General features: G+C 34.5%; 1 protein-coding gene across 6 annotated transcripts in view; it reads left to right on the top strand.

Moving 5' to 3' along the window:
* Prosap (SH3 and multiple ankyrin repeat domains prosap) overlaps positions 1–23,917 on the top strand; it is a 450,787-nt gene that overhangs the window by 417,403 nt on the left and 9,467 nt on the right. For 5 of the 6 annotated variants that reach the window (XM_073988549.1, XM_073988550.1, XM_073988551.1 and 2 more), the window contains exons 5-13: positions 2,659–2,784; positions 2,853–3,184; positions 3,249–3,417; positions 7,985–8,179; positions 8,473–8,539; positions 15,272–15,523; positions 21,123–21,747; positions 21,812–23,174; positions 23,245–23,720. In XM_073988549.1, coding sequence (XP_073844650.1) covers positions 2,659–2,784; positions 2,853–3,184; positions 3,249–3,417; positions 7,985–8,179; positions 8,473–8,539; positions 15,272–15,523; positions 21,123–21,747; positions 21,812–23,174; positions 23,245–23,720 — 3,605 coding nt within the window. The remainder of the gene's footprint in view (positions 1–2,658; positions 2,785–2,852; positions 3,185–3,248; positions 3,418–7,984; positions 8,180–8,472; positions 8,540–15,271; positions 15,524–21,122; positions 21,748–21,811; positions 23,175–23,244; positions 23,721–23,917) is intronic. The other variant, XM_073988555.1, reaches the window with a different exon arrangement.

The raw sequence follows: 23,917 nt of genomic DNA on the forward strand, positions 1-23,917 counted from the left end.
CTTGTACATTTACTTCTTAATACCACGAAAAAATACTTTTCCTTGGGAAAAGAGCAATAACCCCTTCAATTGACCTGAATATTTTTCTTAGAAGAACCAAGGTGTGCTTATGTATGTAGCTCTAGTATAAGAACCATTATTATTAGTTGTGACATACCAACCAGCATCTTAAAAATACCATCTTTTGGAATATTTTCTAACCTAACACTTAGTTTTTTCTCTTATCCCTTACCTTTTTAGCAGCAGCAGCAATATTTGCCATTTTATGCTGCGACAATGCCTTTTCCTCTTCTCCAACTTTGATGTCTTCTTTGCTTAAATTGAGTACATAAAGATTGAATGCTGTTGAAGAAATACTTTACGTCTACATTGCCAAATCAACATTTATCAGTTCTACTTTTTTATTTCTTTGCTTTTGGTTTTAGCTGCAACTAAAATAAGAATAAGACATGTGTTTTTACTTCAGAGCATTTTCTTCAAGTACCAAGTTTTCTTTGATAATTCAGGATATTCTATGTTGACATTTTTAAGAGTTGCAAGAGCTAAGAACTTTCTTTACTGCCATGATTGGGGGTTTTATACTGGCACTGTGGTTTAATTGAAAGTAGTAAACGTCACTAGAGTTTCTTATTATTTTATTGTATCTCAATTTAGTTGACAAAAAATTTATGAAGTAAATTGAAATACATATACAAAATTATGATCGTAATGACTGCTAATGTAAACATAGCCTGAGTCGTAAACTTGGCATCACTATTCATTCTAGCCGACTACATAGATTATTAGATTAAAGTTTTGCTTCATTTCTGGTAGAAGAATAAAATACAAAGTGTTGCCAAGTTTGATTTTTTTCTTTATTCTTTTACCAGAAATGACGCAGCATTTTACTCAAACGTTGGATATGCTTTCGGCTTAACTTTTTAATCTTTCTTAGAAAATGTATAATTTTATAAACACACCTTTAAAACATTATTAAAATAAATCACAATCTTTCCCCTAATATTTCACATCATAAACAAATTTCGTCTTTTTCATGTTAAACGACGCGGATTTATCACTGCTCAAGTATTTGTTATCATGTTTCTCCTGCTCATGATGAAATAATAAATAATAAGGTGGCGTAAAATGGCCAGCTGATTGGTTTCAATCTGTCAAATTTTTTGTTATTGTGAATTAATTGTATGAAAAAGTAAACAAACATTTTGACAGCTTGAAGAATTTTCTGTCAAATCAGAGTTGTATTTGTGCTCTTTACGTGACCTGTTAAATAGATCTTGCTCCTGCTACTACTCATTTTTTTTAGAGTTTAAGTCTTACCATTGAATATGTCTTTATTCGTATCCTTGTCTAAGGATTTAAAAATGATTTCATATCTCTTAAGTGAAGTAAAATGAAGAGAGTTTGTGTGCATTTAACTGCATGATAGGGAAACGACAAAGTTCTTAGCATGAAACCAGGTAAAAATTAAATACAGTTAAACCTGATTAAACATTTAAAAGGTTCTATATTAGACTTAAGCAGCATTTACATCAAACACGTTTTAATAAAACTCGTTGCTTAAGGCTCGTTACACACGGTCCATGTAGTGCCGCGTTACAAGAAGCACATGAAAACTTCAAGAATAAACTTGGCATCACTTACAAATTTTTCATGTGATTGTTGTTTTCGACGTGTAATGGGGTTTCTACACGGTATGTTTTTTACATATTCATGCATAGCAACTGTCACTTTTTTTTCGCCCATATGTAATTCCTTCTGCACGGCAAAATTTTATTTTTCAATCGTTTTCTGTTGTTTTCTTTATTTATATCGCGTACAAACAAAACAGCTGTTTACTTTTGGTTGTTCTATTCGAAAAATATACATATGTATGCACATAACACTTTGATACATTGAAATTTCTGTATGGTTCACACCATGTGTACAATATTCAGATTTGTAAAAAGTGACAGTTGGTATGTACAAATATGTAAAAAAAACATACCGTGTAGAAACGCTTTAAAACGGCACTCAACGGCTCTATTTGCCACAGGGTGAAACTTGCACTAAAAACTTTCCCATTTTATAGTTTATCACTGCAGCAATTTCATAAAATTACTCTAGCATGGAGTTCGATCTAACGACGCATAATTTCATGAAATTTATTTCATCGTGATAAAGGGGCTTAAGCCTAATTTATACCAAACACGTTCTAATAAAACTTCTCGTCAAATTGACATTTTCAGAATGAAAGTCCACTCAAGAGTACTAGCTTCAATGAAACCATGTCATGAAATTAGGCGTTCTTAGGTCGAGCTTCCCACTACAGAAAAGCAGTATGTGACAACATTTTGATAGCATTCGTTGTTTGACGTATTTGCAATTGAATTGACATTTGGAATTCACTGGATTTAAAATAAATAAAAAATGTAAACTTACTATTATAACAATATAATATATTCGGCTAGGTTTATCTGTAATTTATCATTATTTGTAAAGAATCACAAAAATATAAACCAAGAGAGCGAAAGTAGTTTAAACTTTTAAATAAATCATTTTTTTACAAAAGTACGTATGCTACACATAAGAAAGAGGGGAAACAGTTATAATTCATAAGTTTCATTCATGACTGTCTAAACTTTAATAAAACCATTTTATTTTATCTTCATATCTTTGCAGGAACTTAAGGAGAGCTTTAATTATGGTCTCTTTTGTCCACCCTCAAATGGCAAGGCGGGCAAATTCCTTGATGAGGAGCGGCGTTTGGGTGATTATCCATTTAATGGTCCAGTGGGCTATTTGGAGGTGAGTTTGGAAACTTGGAATTTGTATATCAATCAAAGAAAAATAACTAATCACTCACACCATTTTAGCTTAAATACAAACGTCGCGTCTACAAAATGTTAAACCTCGATGAGCGGCAATTGAAAGCATTGCATACCCGTGCCAATTTAAGACGTTTTTTAGAATGCATCAATGGTGGTCATGTGGAAAAAATTGCCAAAATGTGCGCTAAAGGGCTGGACCCTAACTTCCATTGTCCCGAAAGTGGTGAAACACCTCTAACTGTGGCCACCGGTGCTAAAAAACCAAATAAATTGTTAATAGCTCTGGTAAATGGTGGTGCACTGCTTGATTATCGTACCAAAGATGGTACAACGGCTTTGCACAGGGCCGTGGAAAAAGATTCTTTGGAGGCAGTAACGTAAGAATTTGCAAGAATTTTAACGTTTTTTTTATTTTATTAAAATTTAACTTTAATTTTGCAGCACTCTCTTGGAATTGGGTGCCTCACCCAACTACAAAGATGCCCGTGGCATAACACCTTTGTATATTTCCATTACACGCAAGTGTGATTCGAAAATAACGGAAAGCCTTTTGCATGACCATGCCACACTGGGTACCCAAGATAATCAAGGTTGGAATGAAGTCCATCAGGTAAGTATTGGCCTAAAACAAGTGGGCGTTAAATTTTATTATGTTTTTGGTTTTTTTTTTTCAATAAAAGAAAATAAAATTATGGATATTTCTAAAGGAGCAGAGTGTATGCCAAATGGAATAATATGCTTGGATGTTTTCTTCTTTCTGTATATCCCTTGCTAACATGAAAATGTAGTTATTTAAAAAATAAGAAGTAGTTTTGTGCTAAAGTATGAAAAATATTTACAATATTCTTTTTTTAATCTTTGAAATATTTTTTAATGATTTTTATTTAGTGGTGTTGGCGTTTGAATTATTACATATTAAAATGTTTTTGTGTGGCCATTTTATATTGATTGCAGCTTAGATTTAGGTGCCAACACTGACAAGATATCAACCTTTATTGAAGTTTTTCAGAATTCTGTAGTGCGATTCTCTAACACATTTTTTGAGTTACCGACAAAAATCGGTAACATTAGAACGTACAATTATGAATGAAAAGTTCAAATAAAAGTTGACAACACTGTTGATATCGGTAGAACTTTACGACTACTTTTAATTGGTCGCTAACTTACCGAATAATATCGTTAACTACTGAAATTATAAGCATTTTAATATTACCAACATTTGTCGGTAACTCAAAAAATGATTTAGAGAATCGCACTACTGATTAGATAGAAGGGTCACTCATAAAAACGCCTTGTCTTTTAAGGCCTCGCCAGAATGGCTCCGTTAAGTGCCGCGTTACAATAACCATATGACAAAGGTGTTAGCGGTGCCAAGTTTTCGTTTGAAGTATTTAGTGGTTGTTCTTCTTAACGCATGAAACGAAACGGACAGATTCTATTTGGCCACTTAAAGCCAAATCAATCAAGTTTAGTCAAGTTTTGTGTCATTTCTGGTAGAAGAATAAAGAAAATTTGAAACTTGGCAGCACTTTGCTTTTTATTCATCTACCCGAAATGACACAAAACTTTACTCAAACGTTGGATGCGTTTTCAGCTTCAACGTTTCAGTATAGTTTTGTGTCATTTCTGTTAGATGAATAAAAAGGAAAGTGCTGCCAAGTTTGAATTAATTTTTCATTCTTTTACCAGAAATAAGTTAAAACTTTACTAAGTCGTTTGGTCTGTTCCTTTACTTTTAAAAATGGTAAAAGTAACAAAAGTTATGAACTACCCTCATATGAATTGTATGGTATCTGAAGTAAGGGAACGCTTTTCGAGTAAAAAGTGGTAAAACTTGAAGATTCTTGCACGTAAAGGAACAGAGCTGACTCAAAAATGTTGATTGTGTTTTCGGCTCTAAAGGTATGAACAGAATGAAATACGCCGCTTTTTTCACGCGCAGTTTCATGTAAAAGATTAAAGGCCAAGTACTACCTAATTGAAATGCTGCCTAATTCATTTGAATTAGGTAGTACTTGGCCTTTAGTCTTTTACATGCAACTGAGCGTGAAAAAGCGGCGTATTTCATTGTGTTTCTACCTTAAGGGTCAAATGCAATTGATCAGTTTTGACTAGCGTCACGCGTTAAAAACAACAACCATATGAAAACTTCAAGAACAAACTTCACATTACTTACACTATTTTCATGTGGTTGTTGTTTTTGACGCGTGAAACGACACTCAACGTACAGAATGTATTTGGCTCCTTAGAGGTCTCGGCACAATGACTGCGTTGAGTGCCGTGTTACAACAAGTTTTCTCGACGCCTGGCTTTCTTGCCATGCTTCATTTCCGACATAATAAAAATAAAAAAATAAAAATGCCGAGTCAATTTCGAACTATGTTGTCCTTTTCTTCTTTTATTTTTGTTATGCCCGAAATGAAGCGCGAGGCTTCTTATGTACCGAGACCTTTAAGCAGAAAACACTATCAAAGCTTAAGTAAAGTTTTGCGTCATTTCTGGTAAAAGAATAAAGAAAATTTCGAACCTCGCTATACTTTGTATTTTATTTTTTACAAGAAATTACGTAAAACTATACTCAAACGTTGATTGTGTTTTCGACTTTAAGTACCTATCAGAATAGGTCAGTTGAATTACGCCTTAAAAACCACACGAAAAAAGTGTAAGTGATGTCAAATTTTCTTTAGAAGTTTATATGAGGTCATAATAATATGGCTGACGCGTTAAAAGTTAAACATAATTTAACATTTATGGGACAACGCGTGTCACTCAACGGGCCGTATGTGCCGAGGCACAGTGGGAAAAAATGCAGATCTAGCGTGCAGAAAATAAAAGTCGATGTTTTATTGTATGTTTCTCCATAATTATGTTAAGAATAGCTTTAGATTGACAATTTTACTTAATTTGTATTATTTATATATTTTTTTTGATATAACTCATATAGGCCGGTACCTCCCGATTTATGTAATTTTGATGATTTTAGCCGCATTATCTAACTGAAATGGCTGAAATTGGGTATTTAGCTTTCGTTGGAGGTATAAAATATTCCGACAGAGAATTGTCGGTACAGGTTCACTTTTTAATATAGCCCCCATAGGAAGGTACCACCGGATTTTGGTAATTTTGAAGATTTTAGCCGCATTATCCAACTGAAATGGCTGAAATTTGGTATTTAGTCTTCGTTGGGGGTATAAGCTATTCCAACAGAGAATTGTCGGTACAGGTCCACTTTTTGATATAGCCCTCATAGGAAGGTGCCGCCCGATTTTGGTAATTTTGAAGATTTTAGCCGCATTACCCAACTAAAATGGCTGAAATTTGGCATTTAGTCTTTGTTGGGGGTATAAAATATTCCGACAGAGAATTGTCGGTACAGGTCCACTTTTTGATATAGCCCCAATAGAACGGCGCCGCGGCACGATTTAGAGGGGCGTCGTCGAATCTTATTTCCACAATTTGAAATCGTCTCACTTGGTTGGTTGGTACGTTGAAATCCACATGCTTGCTTCACCAATTTCCGTAACGATGCTCCATTTGTGTTTTGTTCCTATTGGTGGCAATCCATTTCCTTTTAAAATCTGTGCATAGGGTATAAATAATTCGGCAAACCTTTGCAGTCAGTGCAGCATCGGTAGTATTGCCTCCAAGTCTATGTAACACATGCTCTTTTAAATCAGAAACTTTTTTAGAATTGGTTTTTGATTTAAGCCAAACTTCAAAAATCTCCTTACGCAATATTGACATTTTTGTATTCACTATTCACTTTTTGAAGATCTTAAACAAATCCTGTCGGTAACACTTATAAAATTTACCTTGATATCAATGCTACTAAAATTAACTTTTTAGAATGTTTATTTTTTTCAGCCGATTTTGTTGTAATTGCATTATTGAATTACAAATACTGTTTAAATAAATGTACATTCAGTAAAAGAGTTCAAATGTTTTAATCCTGCACTTTTTAGTAATAAAAAATTGACTTTAACAGTTTGTTTGGGGACGTGTCACTACTTCCGGTTTGCTACGTCCACCCATTTCAGAGAAACCGCGGGACAGAAATTTTCAATTTTTATTACCTTATCTGTTATGATGTGATCAATTCCAAGTGAAATCTAACATATTATATCAAAAATTTTACCAGAATAGTAATTTTATTTAAAATAAACTTTAAAAAGCATCCTGCGCTAAATTGGCATATTTCCTTAAAACTGGCAAAAAGTCAAAAAAACGCAAAAAGGCGCAAGAGATATTTTGGGCAGTTATTCTAGACAATATGTACAAAAAATAAAAAAAATATCTCGATCCGACCTGATCCGAATTCATACTTTACCCCTCATTTAATTCCAGAAATGGAATATAATGTACGTTACATATAATTAGCCCGTAATATCTACATTAACGTAACATTTGGCTTATAAAACTGTTTAGTTTAATTAAATACCTCCACTTTAAACCAAAAATACAAAAAATTCGACAATAATATGTTCGCAGACTGCACACGTCCATCACAATTTTACAAATAAAAAACATCATCGTGAGCACTGTAAAAAATATCGATATTAAATGTACCGTTATTCCGTTCCAACTACTTATTTCTAATTATAGCATATGCAGTTAAGTACAGTCAAGCCTCTAGTTTAATACTGTATTTAAGTTTCATACTTTCTTTCAAATTAATTTTTTGATTTTCTGCACGCTAGATCGGTAATTTTTCCCTCTGTGCGAGGGCTTTATTCTTCTTATACCACTTGGTCTGAAAGTTGTAATTCTATTAATTGCAATCTATATAAAATGGTTTAATCTTCTATATTTCTACAAACATAAATCTTCAAATCCCTTCCAAACACTATTTTCCCTTTACATACATATATACTCTGGTTCTCCTTTTATCCTATCCATATGTTTTTTTGTTTTCTTACTAAAAACCAAAAATAATTAAAAAAAATCTAACCATAAATATTTTACTTTTTTTATTCTATGCTATTTTTGGAACTATTTGTGTATGGGATTGAAAAAAAAACAAAATATACACTTTGTCATTTATACAAAAAATATACTATTCTACCTTCCAAAACAAAACAAAAAACCAAAATGAAAAACTATCCAATATAACCCTACGCCTATTACCACTACTACTACTCTTACTCCAAAACTACCACAAAAACCACTACTACTACCAGGCCTGTCGTCACGGTCTTGTCCAGCATTTGGAACATTTATTGTTTTATGGTGCGGACATGGATGGCCGTAATGCTTCCGGTAATACACCATTGCATGTATGCGCTGTTAACAATCAGGAGGCTTGTGCTAGAATGCTTCTGTTTCGTGGCGCCCAACGTGGGGCGCTTAACTATGCCAATCAAACTCCCTATCAGGTATTTACAGCTACTACTTTGCTCAAAATGAAGAATTTCATTTCTTGTAGTTTTTTGTTTTTTTTTTTTTAATTATTTGTTTTTATTTGTAGTTTTTTTTATTTTTTGTTTAAACAAAATAATGGTATAGTAATCGTTTTAAGTTAATTTATTTTAATTTTTTAATTTATTTCCTTTTTTGCAATGTGGATTGAATTTTGAATTATTTATAATGTAGTATATATTTTTCACATTCATAAATTTAAATATTATAATGATTTTCTCTAATATTTTCATCCAAAACCAATCTTTAGGTTGCTGTCATTGCTGGTAATTTGGAATTAGCCGAAATAATACAAAATTATAAATCCGAAGATGTTGGTAAGTGAAATGTGTACATTGTTTTAAAATTTTTCTTTAAAAAAAATATTCCAAATTTAAATATCAACATTTTTTCATAATTTTTTTTTTTAAATCATTCCTCAAATTTCATTCAACCAAGAGAATTCATTGCAATTATTTTTTTTTTTTTAATTTTTATATTATATTTAATTTTTATTGGTTTCCAATGGCTTATTTGCACACTGTAAAGGCTATGAAGAGTTCTATATCAATCGATTACTTAAACAAGTTGTTTATAACAACAAGGACACCTGGATTGGTTAGATTTATTGATGCGCAAGCTTAATAAGGTGTCTATTATGATATAGAATCTCAATATCCTATTGGCTGGAAGCGGTTTCAATGTGGTTGGAAATGTGTTGGCACCAACCTGAACAAATATTATTCTGAAGAATGTCCGATGTTGTGTCCGATGTTTTTGATGTCTAGCTTTCTTGTGTGGTTCCTAGTCATATGTTTTCACTAGGCTTTATCTTTATTTTTTAAATTGAAACCTTTAAAGAGTGTTAATTGCCAACAATTTTCTAAAAACCATTTAGAAAGTTTTTTATTCTATTTCTTTATTTTTAAGAATTAAATTTCCTATAAATAATTTACATCAAATCTCATACAACATTGTCACATAAATATTTTATTTAAAATTTAAACCTAATTTTACTCAATCTATAAAACTTACTTTGTTATCATCATAATTTATGTTTGTTCCATAACAACAACAATAAAAATATGTCAACAATAAGTCAAGGAGAAATTTATTTTCAAATTTAATTTATATCATCATCACATGTCCCGCCCGACCTACACATACAAATATATTTTCATAACTTCCCCCTGTTTAGACAATCATCAGCATTTTCAAAATTCATCATTTTCATTGTGAAATCATTTCACTTGTTTCTTTTTTTCAAACACACATTTTATTGTAAAGCATTTAAACATTTAATGTTGAAGTTTTGATATTGCTCGATATGTTTAAATATATACGTTTGTTTGTTGTGTTCAATAATATCAAAAGATTCAAAAGATATGCTATTGTAATACTGTTGTACTATTATCTGATTTTCATATGTAGTTTGCCCCCAAAAAGTAATGCGTTTTTTTATATTCCTACACATCCATTATATATTTATTAGACTTTAATTCAGATTCACAAATATATATTTCATTCATATATTAAATATAACGTAAATACATGCAGTCCAAATCAAATGATTACCATATCACTTATCGGCTCCTATTTGAACAATAATTAATGGAATTAAATTATGCGTTTTATTAAGAGGTAGTTTACACTATCTATCAATGTCATATGACACGAAACAAAAACATTCCATATATACCTACGCAGGCGGAGACGTAATTTTACTACATTTTGGCTGATGTGGACGCACAAAGTAAATGTTGCACACATTAGCGACTATATAGCGATGGAAAATTTCAGGTCATATGACATTGAGAGATAGTGTAAACTAACCTATACTAACCTAACCTATAATGCAAACTTAAGGATATGTTTACACCATAGCTCATAAACATTATAAACTGCTCTACTCCAATGTGGCATATGTTAATTATAGAGCTATTATCATGATTATGCGTTCTAATGTAAACAAACAGCTGTGATAACCAAATTCATAACTCCATGTTCCGGGCAGAATTCGTCCTTTGGGCCAAATAAAAAAGGTCCGTCGTGAGTCGCGTCAATAACAAACAACATGGAAACCGTTTAAGTCAAGCCAAGTTTGTTCTTGATTTTTTCATGTAGTTGTTGTAACACGGCACTCAACGGACCGTATGTGCCGAAGCCTTTTGTGTGGCTAGTTACGTGCTAATACAACAGGCCTGTTCGATAACTTCGCAAGTAAAAAGTATTTGCAAGTTCTTGCAAGTACTTACTAATACGTCTCATTTCTATTTTACTGAACAAGTTTGTTATCAGGGCCAAACCTATAATTCTGCGTGTTGCGGTTGCGTTTAAAAAAAACAAAAACAAAATACATGTATTTCAATTTGAAATATGTACATGTATTTCGTTTTTGTATTTTTGAGCGCTCACACAACACGCAGAGTTATAGGTTTGGCCCTCAAACAGAATTTTGTTAAACGGAATCGTTTTGACTGTCGATTCTTCGGAAATATCGATAACTGTCAAACTGTCCTGCTACATCAAAATATTTTGTGGTTGCCTGATGAATGACAAAAATGAACGGCCACACTGGTAAGCAACCGATTATTTGAACAAAGCTGCCAATCAAAACTGATTGTGTGTACCCCGCTTAAAGTATAGTACACATTGACAAGCAAAACTGACAGTCATCGAGGTCTATTTCGTGAATATCAAAGCCTAATTGAAATTTCTTTTATAATCTCTAAATAATACCGTAAATATTGTATTTCAAACGTTTTTAGCTAAATAAAAGTTGTTATTTGCCGGAAAATTGTCCTTAAAGTACGTTGACTGTCAGTTTTGACTGTTAGTGTGTACTCCCCTTAAGAGTTTGTACAAACTTTTGAGTTATCGAACGGACCTAATAATTACATGAAATGTTCAAAAGAAAACTTGGCATCACTTTCTTTTGAGGAAAGGCTCCGACACGAAAGGCCCCGGCACATACGGTCCGTTGAGTGTCTCTTTACAACAACCGCATGAAAACTTTAAGAGCAAAGTGATGCCAATCACTTATACTTTTTTTATGTGATTGTTGTTTTTGACGCCTAACGTGCCGCTCAACGGACCAATGGTCTTTAAGGCCTCGGCACATACGGCGCGTTGAGCGTTGCGTTACAACAACCACATGAAAACTTCAAGAACAAACTTGGCATCACTTACACATTTTTCATATGGTTGTTGTTTTAAAGCGTGACACAACGCACGATGGACCGTATGTACCGAGGCCTTAAGAGGGGCCAAACACATGCGTTCCGTTGAGTGTTGTTTTACTCGCCAAAACAACAACTACATTAAAAAATTTATAGTGATTTTAAGTTTTTCCTTGAAGTTTTCGCGTTGTTGTTGTTTTTAAACGCGCAAAACGACACTCTACGGAGTCATTGTGGCGAGGCCTTCTATGTCCACCTGTTGTGATTCGAGCCACTTTTTAAAACAACAACGACATGAAAACATAAAAGAAAACTTGGATTCACTTACGCTTTTTCTATGTGGTTGTAGTAACGCTGGACTCAACGGAACCATTATACGGAACAACGGAACGATTGTGCCGAGCCCTTTAGACGTTGTAATAACAGCCACATGAAGATATCGAAAGTGGTACCATGTTTCTGACAGAAACGACAATCTGGCTACCGCTGTTAAGTTAAATATATTTTATAGTACGTTTACATATAACCAGATTTAATAAACCCACTGGGTTTCAAATGTTAATTCCATTGCGTATACGTCAAAATAAACCATCATAAAGAAAGTTAACCCGTAATGCAAACGGCGTTTTAACTTATTTCGTAAACGCGTGACATGAAACAGCACTCTACGGAGCCATCGTGTCGAGGCCTTAAAATCGTTTTAGATTGGTTTATTGACGTAAAAATCAAGAATGTAATGTATGTGTATCATAACAAAAAGCGTTATATCTGGTTTACATTTACGAAATCCACTCGATTTCAACTGTCAATTTCATTGCTCAAACGTCAAATGAAATCCAATTGATTTCAGATGAGTTTTCATTTGACGTATACGCAAAAGAATTGATAGTTGAAACCCACTCGATTTCTTAATGTAAACCAGCTATTAGTGTAAACTTTAGTTCACATAAGCTCTGTTCCAGAACTAAAAAGTTTTTACAATTTTTACTACTTTTACACATTTTGCGTTGCCGTACACAAAATTTATATGAAAATCGTTTACGACTTTTACAACTTTTATGACTTTTACCACTTTATAAAGTACGGGAACAGGCAAATAATTTTTTTCTTTAAATTAATATTCCAGCTGCATTTACACAAGTTCAATTACATGAGTTGTCAATTCCATTGAATATCTGTCAAAGCAGCGACGTAATTACCCATGGTAAATAAGGGTCTGTTCCAGAACTGCAAGAATCTACTAATTTTTACTATATTTCCGATATCATAAAGGAAAATAATGTTATCATAGTAAAAATTAGTAGCTTCTTGCAGATTCTGGAGCAGATCAAAGGTCTTACAGTTTTCATTTCGATTTCATATGGTTTGTGACTGCTGTTTACATTATATTAAAACATTACTCTACTCTTCTTAGTGAGATTTCTTAATTAGAAATGTTTTTGATATTGTTTGAAATATGTTTCATAAAATTTTACATGTAAGTGTGTTGTTGTTTTTGTTAAAAAATTACAATTCTATACAACAAAGGTAATGGTATCAACAAATGCTAAAGCAAACATAAAAGTAAGTAAGTCAATGCTAAAACACACATCCACTACATCACCCTTCGCATTAAAATTCGATTCAGTAGATCATTAGAACTGATAATGGAATTTCTCATTAAATTAACCAAAATCCTAAACAAGAATATGAAATATGTTCAAAAAACATCTTATGCCCATGCTTATAAATGTCCCTTTGTTATTGGTTGGATTCTTTCCCAGAATCCCACATTATTTTAAATTTACCACACAACAATTAAATTGGAAGATCAGTAAAATTATAGCCTCCTTCAAATAAAATTTGTATTTGCTTACAAAAATTGAATTCGAAATGCATTTTTATAAACATATTTTATAATTATATATTTAGAAAGTTGTTACAAAATATTTATAGATTGAGTAAAACTTACAGTACCTAAAACTGATAATTATGAATTAGAAAAATTACAAACAATATTAATATGTAATATAACATTTACACTGAGCAATTTAAATCTTACATAAAGCCCAAATACATATAAATTTATGTAATATTCGGGTATGAGGGAGAGAGTAACATGTATTACTCTCCTAAAGAAGACGCAGAGTAAATTTTAATGAAAGAGAATGTCGTCCGTTAATATTTTTAGGCCTATAATATGGAATCAGGCATAATTCTTGCCATGGCGCCGCCACATCCATCCAAGCTAGCATATTTTTATTTAATATTTCAAAATTGACATCACATGTTTATGGCGGTGCCAAAGAACATATGTATATGAAGTCATTGATTTACTCAAAGTCAGAGGTCAAGCTCTTTTTTCAAAGGTCGGTATTAAGGCTATTTTATGTTCCAGATATAAAGAATGAATTGAATAAAGTGATTGGCTTTCTCACATAAGTCATCAGCAGGCAAGAATGAAGGGAAACGGCATTATTCTAATCATGATTCAACAAATAAGGTGACCAGACACAGCAACATCATGACAATTATGATTGAAATGTATACCGTCATCTTGTCACGTTTTCATACGATATATTCACAATAACAATGAGTGAAATCAGCAGGCCCTAGTACGGAACCTAACAATTGCACAATGATTCAATTGTAACTCTAGTCCTTATTTTTTCATATTTAAAAGCAATTCATGATAGTTATAAAACGTAAAATAACATGCCATAGAGTGATTTTTATTTCATCTTATAACAGCTTCAAAACACATTCCAAAGTATGACTTTTAAATGTACTCAAATAAAAGACATGCTAAGTCCCAGGCCACACTAAGAGTAATTTCACTGAAATTTTGACATGAAACGATCTGTTTTGATTCATACGAATATTGCAACAAAGCACAATTGCAGAAAATATGAAACCGTGTACACTAGTTTCTTGAAATTGTGCATTTTTCCCAAAAAATGCAAAGTTTCATGTCAAAATTTCATTGAAATTACTCTAGTGTGGCCCGGGACTAAGGAAGATAGACGAATTGCATTCTCGTTCACCTTCATTTAAAATCATACGCGGTTTCATGTCAAAAGATGCAATGCAGTGGCACTTGCATTGGAAATTGGATGCAAATGTTTTGCTCCTAATAAGGTAGGTACCGTTTCCCCTTTATTCCTTTACATTTCAAGACTGTCATCTTATGCGAGATCGTCTTATGTGCCATAACAATGAGCGGATTTCAACTCATCTGAAATCCGGAGATTTTTATTTAATGAATTGACAGTTGAAATCCACTCAGGAATAGGAATTCTGTAACTTTTATCGATTGAAAAACATACAAATAAAATTGTTGTAAAATAAACAATGAGTAAAGTTGTTAAAAATTTACTGAATGGGATTCTATATCCCCCAATGTAATAAAATCTTAAATTGAGAGGTACTAATGCATCAGGGCGTTTATTTTTAGTCTAAAAAAATAGTTATTATAAATCCGACGTTAAGAAAATATGCTTACACGTTTCAATGTCCTTTGAATCCAGGAGAATATGTTGAGCTTCGTACAATAACTTTTAAATATCAGCAAATGGGTTCCCCGACAAATAATATAAATACATGCATATCGTACTTAACATGCTACGATCAACCTTTAACAGTTTTCTTAATTAGTTCTTATCAGTGTATATGTTACATTACTATTTCAAAATGCAAAACAACATATTAGAAGCCAATATTAAAAAAGTAATTGCAATGGAATTTCTCTTTTTTAAATCAAATGAAAATAAATTGACTTAACAAAACAATAAAACATCAAACTAACTCTTTACTCTTTGTATAACAAAAAAAAAAAACTTATTTAAAAATATACCCATTTCCTCCTACTCCCTCCTTCACAAAAACACACATTTATTCACCATACACGTATAGTACCCTTTCGCGGACCACCACGTTACAATCCAAAACGTCGTTCCGGCATGGGTTGGCTTAGTGCCAATGGCAGCATTGGCGGTGGTAGTAGCATAATGGGTACATTGACACGCAACAGCAGTACATGTGGTCATCATGGACCACCATCACCGTGTCCATCTGAACATTTGCCATATAGTTCAGCCAGTTCGAGTTTATCGGAAGGTTCATCTGGTCATCGTTCTCATGAGGATGATATCAGCATTGTAACAGGTATTATTTTTATTATTATTTGATTTTGTATTTTTGTTTTTATTTTTATTTCATTTATAATGTTTTATATGTTTATTTTGATTTTATTACGATATGCATATGATGTAAGAGTTTATTTATGGAGATAAAATTGAATAGAGATCAGATAGATTCTGGAAATCGGGGATTAATACAAGACAATAAAACCCTGAATTCTCAATAAATTCCAAGCAAAATCCAAACTATTTATAACAAACAATACATACAATTTATATGAACCATTGCGCCTGGACCTTTATACCCCGTTTGCACTTAACCGGATCTAATAAACCCACTGGGTTTCAAATGTAGCGCAAACGTCAAATAAATCCTCAGAATCCTCATAACCCGACAAAAAGCTCTAAAGGGCCAATTACATACGGTCCGTTGTGTGACGCGTTGAGCGTATGTGCCGCGGTCTTAAAGGCATCTGCACATACGGCGCGTTGAGCGTCGCGTTACAACAACCACATGAAAAGTTTAAGAACAAACTTGGCATCACTTACACATTTTTCATATGGTTGTTGTTGTTTTCAACGCGCAACGCGTAACACAATGGACCGTATGTGCCGGGGTCGTAGTGCAAACGCCGTTTTAGGGGCCAAATACATACGGTCCGTTGTGAGTCGCATCACTCGTTAAAAACAAGAACCACATGAAAAATAAGTAAGTGATACCAAGTTTGTTCTAGAGGATTTCATGTGGTTGTTTAACGCGGTACTCCACGGACCGTATGTGCAGAGCCCTTTAAGGCTCCGGCAGCGTTAATTTGCATTAACTGCCTTAATTCACATTAATTCGTGCATTATCCACATTCTTAAAGCACACAATCATACTGAATTTGAAGTGCTTTTAGGTATTTCAATATGGCAATACCGTAAAAGAGAGGGGCATATTCATATGTTCATGCTCTGAGACACAAGGTTTACATTCGGCATCGTTTCAAGCTAAATTTATGATGCGTTGCATACAAAAATGAAATCATCTAATTTCGTGATTTCAGCGAAATCAACATCGAAATCCAGTACTTATGATATACAACCCTGCTTTCACCCAAAAAAGTACCAAAAGTTACAAGACTTTTCACGTATCACAATAAACAAGGTAGATGGAGAATTGCTGCAACAAAACAATGTAATATCAAAACTTGTAAACAAAGTAATATGCTGTTTATATTAGAGCTTTTTGCAGGGTTAACCTTCTTTATGAGGAATTGTTTGAAATACATATAAGCAATGGAATTGACATTTAAAATCCAGTCGGTTTGTTAAATTCGGTTAAATATAAACGGAGTATAAAAAAGAAATTAAATTACTTTGTTACAATGTTAAATTTTCATTGTGTTCCCTACTTTTTTCTTCGTAAAATTAGCAAATGAGCGAAATGTAAAAAAAATGCTTTCCTATACAAATTCGTTCAAACAGCGCGGGAACGGAAAAATGGCAGAAATTGTGAAAACTCTAGCAGAAATGTCAAAATCAACATATCAGGCAATCAGATGAAAATTCATGCATCTACCTTGATTATTGTGATATGTTTGAAGTCAACAAAACATAAGTGTAAACAACGGGGTGTATTTCAGGATTTCGTGAAATCCAGTGGATTTCGGAGCATAAGTATAAACCAGCTAGAAAACAAAAATTACAGTGCATACAACAAAACAGCAATCAGCTGTTTCGTAAATGCAGAAACCGTCGTCTGTCAGGTTAAAATTAAATACAGTGAAATGCAAATTAATGCTGCCGTCTGCATAGGGTTTTATAAGAAAATATATTTTGTCAGTGGAATTGGCAATTTAAATGTTGACTTTTACTGAAATCCGTTTGATGTAAATGCGCTATTGGTAAGAACACGATAGGGTAAGTCGAAGGTCACACTAGATGGTTTCATTGAAACAATTTCATGAAATCCACGGTTCCTAGGTCGATGTCCATACTAGAGTAAAATCATGAAGTTGCTGTAGTGGGGAACTCGATTTAAGAATCCATAAAAGTTTCAATGAAACCACTCTAGTGTGACCTTCGACTAAGCCATGGCACAATAATACAGGTACAGCGGCAAAAATAGCTAATCTTCATACCAGTTGGTCAAAATGCATTATTGTGAATAAAATCACATACAAAATGTAAACAAGCAATTCACAGTAATGCATTATTGTGAGCAAATTTGACGGTTTGCATGATTTGCCGTAACACCTTCTTATTCCACCATGCGTTAAGCATAGTGCACACGTACCAACAAAAAGGGACAGTCGAGGTCTATTTCGTTAATATCAAAGTATAGCTGAATAATTAGTTTCCTAGTCTTTAAATAATTCGTTAAATATTGTATTTCAAACATATTTAGCAAAACAATAGTTTTTCTTTACCAGAAAATTGTCGTAAAAATACTTTGACTGTCAGTTTTGGATGAAACTAGAAAAATCTCAATAATCCGTACAATTTTATTGTCCGGATTACCGCGTTGTCCGGATTAACCTCAGTAAGCCGCATTTTCATCAAACAGGTTTTAATAAAATGCATTATTTTAGTTGTCAATTCTATTCAAGGTCTATTTAACAGGTCACGTAAAGAGTACAACAACAAGACAACAACATCAAGAAAATCCCTAGATTGAAAATAATCAGCTGGCCGTTTTACGCCACCTTATTATTGCATCATGATTCCATTGAACATTTGTCAAATAACTCACGTATTTGCCCCAAATACATACTTATTTAATACCCCGTTTGCATTTAAGCGGATTTAATAAACACACTTATAGTACGGTTACACTAGAGTTTTTTGCCGGGTTAACCCACTTCGAGAGGATTTATTTGACTTTTGCGCTATGGAATTGGCATTTGAAATCCAAACACACTGGGTTAATCCGGTTAAGTGTAACCGGGGTATTTGTTTCACACGTCAATTCCATTGCTTAGACTAAGTTTACATTTACGAAATACACTGGATTTCAACTGCCAATTTCGTTGCTCAAACGTCAAATGAAATCCAATGGATTTCAGATGAGTTTTCATTTAACGTATACGCAAAGGAATTGGCAGTTGAAATCGAGTGGATTTCGTAAATGTAATCATAGAATTAGTCCCGGTCCACACTAGCATAAATTTCATTAAAAAAATTCATGAAATTATGCGTTTCTAGATCGAGTTCCATCATGAAATTGCTGTAGTGGGGAACTCGATCTAAGAACGCCTAATTTCATGAACTTTTTTTAATGAAATTCACGCTAGTGTGTACCGGGACTTATAGCTCATTTAGACTATGCTGGATTTAGCAAATTGTTGATTTAAGTTGTCATATTCATACAATATATGTTAAATATGCAAAAAGCTATAGTGCAAACAGCATTTATGGCGCCAATGCAAATTTACACCACCTTATTATTCCATCATGCTCCCCATTAAAGCCCTCGGCACATACGGTCCGTTTAGTGACACGTTGGGACACCCGTTGTCCCACAAAAGTAAAATTATGTTTAACTTTAATGCGTCAGCCACATTGTTGTTTTTCAAAAACTTGGCATCACTTACACTTTTTTCATGTGGTTGTTGTACCGCGACGCTCAACGCATCGTATGTGCCGAGCGCTTAACTTCATACAGTTCCATGGCGCAATAAGAAGATGTACCACAAAACCGACTGATCATGATACTCGTCAAAATCCATTATTGTAAATCAAATCAAACAATTTTTGATGCTTGGTCTGAATATGAGAAATAATGGAACACTTCTTATTCCGTCATAAACTGTTGTGAGGGGTGGCAGACAAAAACAGCTGGTCGTGATTTGAACTGCCAAAACACACTATTGTGATTGAATCACAGTACAAAAAAAAAAAACATGTAAAATTTTGACGCTTTAAGTTGAAAATCGGCTGTTATTGCTGGAAGGCCTGTTAATTGGACCATGACCACAGTAGAAAATGTAAAGAATTAAATACACAATTTTGACATTTAAAGTAAAAAATCATTATTAGCTATTTTGGTTTGGCCTGTTAATTGAAATCACTCTCACGTTATCACGTGAGCCAGAATCTACAACAACAAGATTACAGGATTCCTTTACTTCAGACACCATACAATTCATATGGGAGCAGTTTACAACTTTTACTACTATTGCCGGTTTTACTATTTTCAAAAGTAAAAAGTGGTAAAACTTTATAAACTTTCCATAAAATTACTTAAGTATAATTTCATGAAAATTTTTCAATGAAATCACTTCAGTGTAGACCGGAATAAATAAATGCCCATATATTTTATCTCCAAATAGATTTAATGTTCATTTAATGTTTAGTTTTATTTTCAATTTAATTTAAAAATGAAACAATAGTTTTTACTATAAAGTCAGATCCTTTTACCCTGAACAGATAAGTATTTCAAGGATCAACAAATATCCATTTTGCCTTTATTTGACCAAAGGAAAAAACTTCCATTATCTTAAATGGACATTGCATGTTTTAGCACTTTTCTGCCAATATACTAGTTTTTTCTTCTGTTCGTTTTTTGTTTGAAATATTCTTCTAGACAAATTGCATGTTTACATTTCTTAATTGTTACCATAAAAATCGACAACAAACAGAAAAGTACAAAATAAAAAACATACGAGCAAATTGAAGTTTTCTTAAGAAAAACTTTATATTCTGCTTTTCATTCGTCATGCGTTTTTTGTTACTCTATTTCGTTTTTCTTTCTTTCATATGGCTCTGTGACATTGCAAATTGTCCAATTACATTTAAAACATTCATACGTACATACATATATATGTAGATGTATACAGTGGAATATGGTTAAAAGGAACTATTTATTCTATGATATATTCAAATCCAATATTGAATATGCCAGAATGTCTGCTTAAATCACATTTGACTGTATATCCTTTTTTTCGCATGCATGTCATCAAAGAATCGTTGCAGAATAACAACCAATCAATCTCATACAAATAGAAAAAAAAAAAAAAACTGTTGAAATTATTCTTGTGAGAGAGAGAGTTTTTAAATTCCAGTTCTTAATCTATCAGAAATGTAATTGTTGATTTTTAAGAGTATTTTTCAAGGCCATAAAGTATCAATAACATTTTTCAGGACTATTAAAGCTTAAATCCCCACTATTTTAAGAAGAGCATGTGGCGCCAAATACTTGTAGTCAAAAATAACCGCTTATTTCATGCGACATGCGCTTGTTAAAATAATGGGTTTGTAAGAGGTTTCGTAATTAAAAAAATAATAAAATTTTCTAGTTTTAAGGAGTGAAAATCTTAAACGCATTTTACATTTAACATGTTTTATAAAACATGCATCATCATTTACGTTGTCAATTCCATACAATACGAGTATCTGTCAAATAAATGACGTAAACTCCCAAAACACCTGTTTTAAATGCAAGTGTAAAATGCGTTTTAGTCATTTACTTAAGGATTTGTTTAGTGCTATCGATGCTATATCTGTGTATTTTAAAGCATAATTTTAGAGACATTAAAACTATGAGTGACCTTTCCTAATAACTTCTTGATTAATCTAACGATTACCCTCCATCTACTCTCTTTCTCCCTTTTTCTCTTTCATCCCTTCTTATCACACAACAGATAAATCACTTGGTGATACCAGCGACATTATCAGCGATTCTTCGGGCGTTGGTACCAATTCCGATTCTGCTGCCTGCTCAATTGGTCACCCTAGCACAACGGTGGTATGCATGGAACCCTATGCTGGCAATTCTGTGGGACATATACGTCTACAGGTTGGCGATGTCATTGAAGTTGTGGGTTCAACTGATTGTGGCCTATTAGAGGGCTATGTACGTGGTACCAATCAGTCAGGTTTCTTCCCGGCTGAGTGCGTCCAGGAAGTTAATTTGCGACAAAAGAATATAACCAATGTTGCTACAGCGAATCCAAATCACTCGCCCTATCAACATTCCCCGGCAGCATCGTCTGTACACCAGGGTTCACCACAATTGAGTTTGGGTGGCAGTTCGGGAATTGGTGGTATGAGTAGTGCGGGTGGTACATTGCCACGCCCCACACTAATACATCAATCACCATCATTGTCGGTGAATAGTAATGGGTCAACACATGCTTTGAATGGTGGAGGATCTACTGATAACTATGGTTCCATGAAATTAACTGGAAACGGAGGACAGCACCAGCAGCACCACCAACAACAAAGTCAACAATATAGCAGTGCAACAGCACCCAGAGTCAAGAAAAAGTAAGTCCCAATCATTGCTTATTCCAATAACATTTTTAATTTCCTTATTCTTCTCTTCCTCTAGTGCTTTCAACGAACCCCGTACTGTGGTATTGCACAGGGCCAAGCGCGGTTTTGGTTTTATTTTGCGCGGCGCCAAAGCTTCTTCCCAACTTATGCAATTGAAACCATCTGATCGTTTCCCAGCACTCCAGTATCTGGACGATGTCGATCCAGGCGGTGTGGCCGATATGGCTGGCCTAAAGCCTGGCGATTTCCTCCTAGCCATCAACGGTGAAGATGTGCGAGCCGCATCCCATGAAAAGGTAGTTGAAATGATACGCTCCGCTGGAGCCTTGGTATCCATGACTGTTATATCACCACAATTTCCCAATCAAATGCAAGCCACCCCTCAATATATGCCCAGTCATCATTTGTCATCTGGCCCCAGTACACCGCAAACCTCGCATCGCCAATGTGCCACTTTGCCACGTAAAATGTCACTGGGACCAAATGCCGCCGCTGCAGCGGCTGAAAGACAGGGTAGACCTGCACCGCTACCACCACGCAGAGATCCCAAAACCACATTGTCAGTGGGTAGGGCAAGAGCCAAGTCCATGGTGGCTGGTTTAGAGAATGGCGGCGAAAAGGAAGATGATGATATCCATCACACAAAATCTTCCTCCGTGGAGTCGATTGTGACACCAACACCCACACATCCTGGTACCCCGGTGCAATTACGTACGGCCAGCATTAAGGCCAGGCCTACATCGAGTCGCATTACAGCTGCTGAACTTGAGGAACTGTTCCAGCGTCAACAAGGTGAGGCTGTTGATAGTGCCAACCGTTATTCCACCATGATGACCACTTCACGTTTCCAATCGGGCACCGACAGTGGAGCAGCTACACCACCAGCCAATACCAACTCCCCCCTAAAGGGTCCCATGGTGTATGGCAGTGTAGCTGAGATGAAGCGAAAAACCAAATCTAAAAATGGCACTTTACGTGGTAAGCCATGTGCCATACCCACAGTGGGCGCTGGAAGCCGTGATTTGAAAAGATTCCATTCGACACCTGATCTTAATGTCAATGCTGGTGGATCCTCTTCTTCGATCTGGACTGCTGGAGTGGCCAAGGGTCATTTATCGCAAGATGATGTGGCCACTTTACACGCTTCAATGTTACGTCTGAATGCATTGCCACCACCAAATCATCCTCCGCCACCGCCACCTGTGGTGGGGCAAGTGGTTAAAGTTGAAACCCGTCAAAGTTCGGAATACGAAAGTACACTTTCGTTACAGCAAAAACTAAAGAAACGCGTGGAGAACGATGCGGTAACTGCAGCTGCCGTAGATGGCATTCAATCGAGTTTCAAACCTTCGGCAAGTGCAAAAATCTATGCTTCACCACAGGAGTTAATCGCTTGGAAGTTAAGACAAACTCAAGAGGTAAGTTTGGCAGAGGGCTTTGAGCTCTTCTTTGATTCAAAGTCTTAAAATCGTTTCCCTTTTTTTGCAGAATCGCCAACAGAACAGCAATCAACAACAAAACTCGAATCAATCTGGCATTTATGCTCCAACAAATATTGCTGTGCCCCAAACGGCAACAACCCAACAACAACAGCCACAAATTAGTCAATATGCTCAACCAACGGCATTGGCGCAGCAAGCCTCTAACGTTGCCGGTAGCACAACCTCTGTCACAGTCACCACAACCACCACTAACACCTCATCGCATTATGCCGCTCCACCAAGCCAAAATGGTGGTGGTCCTGGCATCATGCTCAATCAAGTCAATAATAATAACACCAACAACAATAGTATTGTGGCAAATTTACCAACTGGACCTGCCCCACCCATACCGGAACCAGACTATAGTCTCAGCGAATCCGATGGTGAAGATGAAAATTCAATTTTGGTAGCACGTAATACAAAGCTAAATGAAAAGATTGCCCTGATCGATGTACCCGAAACAAGTGGAAATAGTCAAGCAAGGTAAGTGGATGGGAAATTACGACCGATGTGGATCTGGATCATGTTGTACTTTTTCTCTATGAAAAATTTCATGACGTTGAAAAAATAATCTGTAGTACATTTTGTGAGATAGACTTGATATTTTATATTATGGACCATGGAGTTGGTCCACATATCCTCAACTTTTTAATAAAATCCAACCAGTTTAAGTTCGAAAA

Source organism: Musca autumnalis, unplaced genomic scaffold (genome assembly GCF_047663935.1).
Source record: "Musca autumnalis isolate F117 unplaced genomic scaffold, ASM4766393v1 scaffold_5, whole genome shotgun sequence".
Lineage (NCBI taxonomy): Eukaryota > Metazoa > Arthropoda > Insecta > Diptera > Muscidae > Musca > Musca autumnalis.